The sequence below is a fragment of the Manis pentadactyla genome, chromosome 14 (genome assembly GCF_030020395.1).
Source record: "Manis pentadactyla isolate mManPen7 chromosome 14, mManPen7.hap1, whole genome shotgun sequence".
Classification (NCBI taxonomy): domain Eukaryota; kingdom Metazoa; phylum Chordata; class Mammalia; order Pholidota; family Manidae; genus Manis; species Manis pentadactyla.
In genome coordinates this window covers 90,563,507-90,572,438 of record NC_080032.1, presented here as the reverse complement: position 1 = coordinate 90,572,438, position 8,932 = coordinate 90,563,507, and the positions used below count along the sequence as shown (strand labels likewise).

Genomic DNA, 8,932 nt, shown 5'->3' with positions numbered 1-8,932 from the left:
CAGAATATTAGAAAATCATACTTTCTTGGACATCCACATTATAAACTGTTTTTCCAGTTGTGAAATCTATTGCCCAGTTTTTGACATAGAAATATAGCCACTTTATTTAGAAGGGTAAAGAAGATGGGCTTCATCAGATCTAACTCCAAAAGTTCTGTATCAGTTCTCAGCAAATTATACCTTACCCACACAAATTATACCTTGCCCATTATTTTATTTCTGTGACATCAATATGACAGTATTAAAGGCATGAAAATACTGGGGAAAATATGATTGTATCAAAAATAAGTCTTGAAAATATAAATAACAATTACTGGATAGACTTACTGCTCAACTAAGGAACTAGATGTCTTAGACTATCAGGAAAACTTTTATTATCATGTCTATATTTAACTTCTTTATTTAAAATGGACTGAATTGAATTATATTTGAGAGGACTTTATGTAAAAATCAGTATGTCGGAGTATGATTCTTATCGAGCAGAACTGATCACAAGGTGGAACCCAGGGAAGCTTCCATCGTAGGGTTTCCTTACGCCCACAGACGAGAGGCCATGATGCGAATACTCTTCCTCTAAGATACTTAAAGTCAAGATCGTCTAGACAGAACACTTGAACTTTACTGTCTAAAACTTACTTTTCCATTTTTCAGGTGTTTATGTTTAAGGCATCGTTCATCAGTCCCTCCGTCAGTTCCCAAATTTAGCCCATTAGTAAATATCAAATACATCTTTGTCCGTTGTTCTACATCCCCATGGAACTAGTCCAAGCCATCTTCTCTCGTCCAGAGCAGGGGTCGGCAAACTTTTTGGAAAGGGCCAGAGAGCATCTGTGCCTCTGTGGGCCGAACGGTCCCTATAGCAACTGCTCAGCTCCGCCGTTGTGGCAGACAGCAGCCACAGCAGAGGAGTAGCCGCTGGAGGCAGCTTGCCGGCCCTCACCGAGACCCCCCAGTAAGCTCCTTGCACCCCTTTCTCACTGTTTGCCCCTCCCACTCCATGCTGCAACCAGAATTTTCTGATCACCATGCACCCACCAGACTTTCCATTGCCCGCAGGTCTGAAAGTTTTATGGTGGCCAAAAGGTCCCATATTTCCCAACGCGGCTTCTGCCCTAGCCTCACTGAGTGTCATTTCCCTCAGTCTCCACAGGGACCACTCCTCCCTCCTGGAATGTTCTCTCCAACTGCCACTGCTCGGTTAACTCCTATTTATCCAAGTCTCAGTCTGTGTCATTTACTTTAAAGGGTCTTATCTGACCACTCTCTTCACCCAGACTAGTTTAGATGTTCCGCTAATCCTTCATAGTAGTTGTAATTAAATGGTTTATTTTGTAATTATTTGTTTCTCTCATTAAATAGTAAACTCCCTGAGGCTAAGGATCACATCTTGTTCACTGCTATATCTCCTAGGTCCAACACAGTGCCAGGTGCCTAGTACATATCAGTTAGTAATACATTTAACTACAGATAACAGAACCTGGTTGCAATAGCTGAACCATATAGAGATTTATTTTTATCAAATAAGAAAAACACTGAAAATTGGCAGTCCAGGACTGGTAAAGTATTTCCATGATGTCATCAAATCTCAATGATCCAGCTCTTTTTCTGCTTATCCTCATGGTCACAGAATGGCTGCTATGGTCCCAGGAATTGCACCTGCATTCCAAACAGAAAAATAAAAGATATAGCCAAATGAGTCCCCCTTAAAAAACAAAACAAAAACAAAAAACAACTCTTCCCTTTACATCTTTGTCTAGACTTGGTCACATGGCAACTTCCAGCTTCAAGTATGTCTGGGAAGTTACACACTGATGTCTTGAAAACGATGGGATTATATTAATAAGGAGAAAGGGGAAATGACTACTGAACAGACAAGGACTGGTGTCTATCCTGCTAGGCACGTTCAATAAATATTTTGTGAATAACCAAATGAAGACCTCAAAACTGATCTGAAGTTAAAATAATTCCACTGCAGAAAAAAAAATGTGGGTAACAATAGCACTTGACCTTTAATAACTTTTTTATTTTTGACAAATTTTACTATTGTGTTTAATTTTATTGGTCTTCATTTTCTCTAAGTGTATTCATGGGTCAGAAAAAGACATTGTGAGCAGTGAAATCAAAATTTTTTCCTGCAGAGATTTTTTTCAACCCTATAGTGAAATGGCTTGACTAACATGTGCATGTTAGGCCAACATTTTCTTTGGAATACCTTCTTACAAAATCATAATATATAAATCTTTTAGCAGTAATAACATGGGTAATAGGCCTCAATGGCGTGATCTGTCTATGGGCTTCTCATTCAGCATATGGTACTTTTTTCAGGCAACATTATAAAAATCTGACTTTATGTTGCCTGCTGTGAACATCCTCGTCAAATAGCAGACGCGATGCTCTTCCTTTATCTAATTTTTTAATAGCTCCCTAACCTACATTTAGAAGGAATTGTATATAAATATAACTAGAAGACAGTCTTAATAACAAAACCATCCAATCTTCTGCTGCTTTTCTTTTAATGTAAACTTGTTTTTTCGTAGTTCTGATTTAGTTTAGAAAAGTGAAAATTGGATTTTTCTGAGGTATCAAAGAATTGGAGCAAATGTGTATTTTTAAGAGAGAGGCGTAGTGTTGAGCACTTTACAGCACTTAGTAGAGCTTGAGAAGTTGTCAGCTGGAAAACTGAGAACCGCTCCCCAAATACGAACCCGCTCGGCGCCCCCGCCTCCTCCCGGCGGCCCCGCCCGGCTTGTTCCGGGGCGTCTGCTGCCCGCGGGGACCGCAGGGACCGGGGCCCGACGGCCGCTCGGGGGCGCCCTGCCTTCCGCCTTCCCTGGCCGGACCCCCGGCGGCCCGCGAGCTGTTCCCGCCCCCCGATGGTCGTCTCTCTGGGCGGGTGACGGCGGCGGATGGGCCCCGCGCCCCCCGGAGGCGCCCCGGGGCGGGCCTGGGGCCGCTGTCTCCCCCCGCCCTGCGCACCGTTCTGCCCCGCGGTTGTCTTACGGGTTCGCACGAGCACCTCGAGCTTTAAATCTCGCAGACGTCCTGTCTGGTAATGCTCTGTCTTCCGTGTAAAACATTCACATTTTTGCTCTAAAACGAAGCTGTTCTGATGTTGCCTGTGTTGGGGGCGCCCATCCAGCTGGGCCCGGTGGACTTGCCCGGAAGCCGCCCGGGCCGAGGGGGCGCCCGCCTCGGGTTCCCGCACCGCGCAGCCGGAGACGCACCCCGGCGCCCTTGGGGACGGCGGCTCCCGGGACCCCCGGGGGGCAGAGGCGCCTGCGCCCCCCGCGGGCGCCTGCCCCGCCCTCTGTCTCCCGGCGGGGACCCCCGGGGGCAGAGACTCCGAGCGCGGGGCGGAGGCGGGACTGGCGCGCAGCTGTCCGGGCCGCAGCCGGCGTCCCAGGCGGGCAGAGGTGCGGCAGGGACCCCGGGTCCCGACCCTGCCGGTCGTGAGACATTCACATGTCGGGGGGGAGTCGTTTTCCACAATAACAGTGTCAGCCAAGTGCTCCGAGTGTTCGCTGTGCCAGCCTCTGTATGTAGTAAGCGTGTAAGAAAGCGTGTAAGAAAGATTTCTTCCAGGTGACGATTTCATTTTGGTTACTATTATTAAAATAACAACAGCTGCATGTAGTTAATGGCCAATTAGAACAACTTTGGCCATTTTAATTATTATTATTATTATGAGTAACAATAAATACGTATTATGCGTACAGGCACAGTATCTTCGGCTTCTGGGCTAAAGAACAGCCCGGATCCTGGGTCAGGCTTTCCTTCGATATCGGATGTTACCGTAATCAAGGTGTTTTGTCCGTGGTAACGGGGAAGAGGGTGCAGTTGCATCCAGCAAGCCGTGTTCTACGCAGAGAATTACCTATAGGACGTCTGTCTTGTTGGAGAAAGGCCAAGGCTTTTTGCTCTAGGCTACACCTACTTGCCTCCTTCCTAATTGTTTTTTAACCTAAAACGTAGAAAAATAAATAAAGCCAAAAAATGTCCTTTTTAATGTCATGTTTTTTTAATTTGCTAGTAGGAAGTGTATTAGATCCAAACCTTTTGAACGTTTTCTACTTGGCCCTTACCTATAAAATTCCCTGGTAGGAACAGTCTTCGAGGCCTTCTACCCTGGGGGCCACGCGCTAACGGGAGCGCCGTCCAGGCTGGGCTGTCCAGGCGCGACGCCCAAGGCGCAGAGGAGTGAAGGCAGCGCGCAGGCGGTGGTGCCGGCGCACCCGGGCCGACTGCGTCCCACCGCCGGCACGGAACCCCCTGGCCGCGGAGCAGGCATGGCCGCCGGGTGGACTTGCGACCTTGGCGCAGGCGTTGTGCCAAGAGGCGGGAGTTCGGCACTTCCTCTCCTGGCTCAGCGTCCCCGTCTGCAAACCCGGGAGCCAGACTAGTTGAGCTGCACACTCCCTTCCAGGGTCACATTCTGTAGTGTGTTGTGTACAGTTCAATAATTTTTTTTTTAAGTTCTTGTTTGGGAAACAGTTAATTACAGAAGAGAGGAATGGCAGAGAAATCCCAAATCATAACGAATTCAAGACCAAATAGAACTGTTTGTTAGCAGATTAAAGTACATATTTTTGTTCCACTTAAATGAGTTTTTCAAATATTCAGACATTTAAAATTTTTATTTTAATTAAAATATGTTCCGTGCTCCTTTTTAAAAATTCCACCCAGACTTTCTACAACTCACTTCTTTGTGTTGAGACTCTAGGGAAACCCTGAGCTGGAACGGTCATTGGTTTATGTCTGCCTCTTTCCACGAGAGCTTGGAGGCGGCTTCGGGGCGCGGGTGGTGGTGTAAGAAAGCTGGACTGTCCTACTGATCCTTCCCCTGGCTGCTGGGGCCTTAGTTTTCGGATCCTTCCACCTGGCGATTTCCCCCATGCTCTGCTTACTGTTTACTTTTTAACTTCCCAACTCTTCAGTTTTGAACTTTTTCTAGTTGATGCTCTTTAGAAACATAATTTCTAAACACATCAGTTGTGCTCTGGAGGTCCAATTCTTTTGAAAAGGTAGTTCCAAATCCCCTATTCAATTCACGTGTATCTCAACACAGTGACCCAGAAAAAAAAAACATCTTCTTTTCTTCTCCTTATCCGTTTCTTAAGCAGGTCATTTTAGGAGCTATTAAAGTTGAACAAACATACTTGGATATAAGTGAGCTCTTAACAAAGTGTAAACTATGGTCTAGCAGATGAGAGGCAGCGTCATATATTGTCTTCATAGCAAAACATTGGGAACCAAATAAATGCCCCCAAATGGGATTTGATTAGAGAGTGATGGTACATTTATAAATTTAATTATTCCTGTTCTACTAAAAATATGTTGTACTCCTTTATCCATCATCTATCGATGGTTATTTAGGTTGTTTCATATTTTGGCTTTTGTAAATAATGCTGTGATAATTACAGGGCGCATACATCTTTTTGGATTGGTGATTTTATTCTCTTTGGGTAGATTTCCAGAAGGAATTGCTGGTTCATAGAGTATTTCTGTTTTTACTTATTTAAGAAACCTCTGTACTGCTTCCCATAGTGGCTATACCGGTTTGCAACCCCACGGCAGTGTAGGAAGATCCCCTTAGTCATTTAGCTTTAAGATGCTTGACCTTTTATCGGTTCAGGATTAGCAGTAATTGCCCCACAATCCAGTACCGGGCTGACCTGAGCAACGGTGGAGTAAGTGGGAAGAAACCCGTCTTCACGGGGTACCTACGAAGTGACATGTTCCTTAGGAACCACCATCTTTTCAATTCACGTAAAAATTTTTAAGGCAGATAATGGTCTGCCACAGAATGCAGACCGAGAGAGCCTTAGCGGCTCCCTACTACTGCACGTCACATGGTAACCGGGGTCTCCAGCAGCTCCAAGGCCCAGGCTCTGTCCTTCACACTTGCTGCCCCACCTGCTGCCCCTCTGAGGGCTCTTGAGGGCGCCTCAGCATTTCCAGCCTCTGCCGAGCACAGGCTGATGCCACATGCTTCCTGAATTCTTCCCTTCCTCCAGTTAACTTACCAGGCCTCGTACCCACAGCTGTTGGGGCTCTGTACTCTGATCTGGTAAGTTGCCAGTGTTACTATTCATGGGTCACATTTTGGTTTATGGATGACATTCTCAGGGAGTGACCTCAGCCAAAGGTAGAACTGTCGGGAATTAGAGCTAGACAGAGGATTATTTAAACACATCCTTGTTTTAAATAGCTTTAGTATGTGGACACCAAATCTTTCAAAACCTGGGTTTGTGATGACAAAATAATAAAAGTGATTCTTGCTGATGAAAAGGAAGGCCTCTAGTTATGTCTTAAATTACAGCTTTTTCATTCTACATGTGAGAACTGCTAGCCCAGTAATGTGCAATGGGCCTATGTATTATCTTATATTCTCCTAGAAATTCCGTATTTAACTGGAAGTAGGAGAGCAAGGAGAGATATTTGGTGGTTGGTCAGTTCTGATTTTTGAGGTTCAGTAGTTATGTCAGTGAGCAGGTGTCCCGTTCATGTAGGCTGGACTGGTTATAAGCTGGTGTTGAGTGATGGCCAATTACAAGCTGCGCACATTTGGACTGATACCCCAGACATGAGCTCATCGACCCCAAAGTCTACTATTTCACACGTGTGAAGCAGATTGTGTTCAACGTGATGACATTTTCAGTGTCTTCAAACTTGAGTTTTGATGTAGTAAAAAGCCTCTGCAGATATGTAGAAATAAGCAGCCAGGGATATGACGAGTGAATTAGTAGATGTCTACTTGTGCCAGTTGGGGGCTCAGCGTGAGAGTCGGTGACCTTGGCGGCTTTCCTGGAGGGCCTTATTTATTCCCCTCCTCCTCTGAACTCCAGCTCTTCCCAGCATCTAGAAGCCTCTCTACTTTTAATGTCTGTAGATTCTAAGTTCCTGTCTTCAGGCGGTGTTTTTTATTTTCTGAGACATTGGTTTTTAGGCCTGTTGGTGCTATGGCTTTTATTGATTTTAATCTTCTTAGTGTCTCTCCAAACAGTTTTAATTAATGGGCAGACTTTACAGATGGATGCTCACGCCTCCCAAAGACATACCATTGCCACGGTTGGCATCCCTCGCTCACCTGCCATCCCACTTCCTGTCTCTGCTGGAGCAGCTGGCTTGTCTTCAACCATCATCTCTGTAGACGATGAATCAAACCCCAAGTCAGCCGTGCATTACACGGCTGCATCTCACACTCAGTGTTGGGGTCCTCCCTGAGGCTGGCTGCCTGGTCATCCCTTCTGGGGTTCCCAAGTAAGGGTGAAGCTGTGATTTTTCACTAGAATACTTTATTTAAAAAACCCACAGACTTCTGGCCTGTATGATGCCATCTCTGGTTCAAAATTTAAATTTTTATCTCACCACTTTTGTATTAGAGGATCATGTTTCCCCCATCTGTGAAATGGAGAGTATCTCCTCAGCCTACTCACACAGCTATTGTGAACATTAAATGCATTTGCAAAGTGTAAAATGCTATGCAAAACATACATACATATCTACCAGTGGTTCTCCTCTAGGGGTGATTTTGCACCCCCCCCAGGAATGTTAACAATGTGTGGAGACATTTTGGGGTGTCAAAACTTGGTGAGGGAGGATGCTACTGACATCTAGTGGGTAGAGGCCAGAGATGCTACATCTGCAGGCAGAGTTCATTCTCCTCCGTCCTCCTCCCGCTGAAACAGATTAGAAAGGCAAGAGACACCATAATGGAGCTGAGCGAAAGTGCTATTTGAATCCACTCCGAGGGAGGAGCGCCAGTGTCAAGGTCGGCATAGGCCCCAGACCTTAGGCGGCAGGCTTTGTACCGCACTCCAGCAGGAGGGCCTGTTTGATTGACAGCGTGGGGTCGTTTGATTGACAGGTCCATCTATATCCGCCCCTGTCGGTGGGCATGTCCTTTCCCAGAAGGCACCCAGAAGATTGGGAGGGGGCGGGGAGCAAAGCCAGTTTTATTTAAGTGAGATCTTGATGCGGTGTGGTCTGGCGGTTCTTCGTTTCCTTCGGTGGCGCCGTTGGGATCTGGTTGGGACGGGTTTGGCCTGGTCCCCACAGTCAAGGAAGTTATCTCCCTGCACAGCCTTCACGTGGGACCCCCTTCCTGGGCGGCTTCTCCTTGAACCAGTTTCCCCTTCCCCGGCTGCTCACATCTCTGTGTACCTAAGGCTACTGAGCATCCTATAATATGCAGAACAGCCCCTCACGACAGTTATCTGACCCCAAATGTCAGCGAGGCAGGTTGAGAACCCTAAGTGAGACTGTGACGTGGAAGGCAGAAACTGAGTCCTGTCCAGCGACCGCCCTCTCTCCTGCTCCAGGCAGCCTCCTCCCCGGCGGCTCTCTAGGCGACAAGCTGCGGGCCCCTGGGGGGCTGACCGCGAGCCAGCAGAGGACGCAAGCTTGATCAGCGCTGTGTTTAACCTTTCTCAGTAACAAACATTACGTAGATCATTTTTAGTTGCTGGAAGGACAGGATGAGTGGTTCCTCTGTTTTTACTTCCAGGCTCTATCTTTAGCCCACCTAATCACTGAAGAGTAGAATCCTACACCCTGGGAGGGTTGGTGGCGATGAATAGCTGCTTCACCTGCTGTAGGTCATCAAAGGCAGAGGGTCCTAATCTCTTCCACTCTCAGTCGCCATCCTTACAGCGAAGCGATGACTGCCAGAATCTATGGAGTATTTATGGGGTTCAGGCGCATAATGTACATGACCTTATTTTGTGTTCACAACAACCCTGGAAAATAGTTACATCATGCTAGTCCAAAGCTTTTTTTAGAACTTTTAGGAAAAGTTTAGATATAGGACTTTCTGCAGGTAAAGCTTGCTTCTGCTGTTTGTTCTGTTCTCCTAAAATGGTCAATAGTTAAATAAATAAATATTTATTCAGATGTTCCTATCTGCAGAGCTCTTTGGGAATTCAGGGACATC

At 46.3% G+C, this 8,932-nt stretch overlaps 1 protein-coding gene across 1 annotated transcript in view; it reads right to left on the bottom strand.

The window, feature by feature from the left end:
- Positions 1-1,620: 1,620 nt before the first annotated feature.
- ANO6 (anoctamin 6) overlaps positions 1,621-8,932 on the bottom strand; it is a 170,462-nt gene continuing 163,150 nt past the window's right edge. The window contains exon 22 of the mRNA XM_036889477.2: positions 1,621-1,656. Within this exon, the coding sequence (XP_036745372.2) occupies positions 1,636-1,656 (21 nt within the window). The 3' untranslated portion in view covers positions 1,621-1,635. The remainder of the gene's footprint in view (positions 1,657-8,932) is intronic.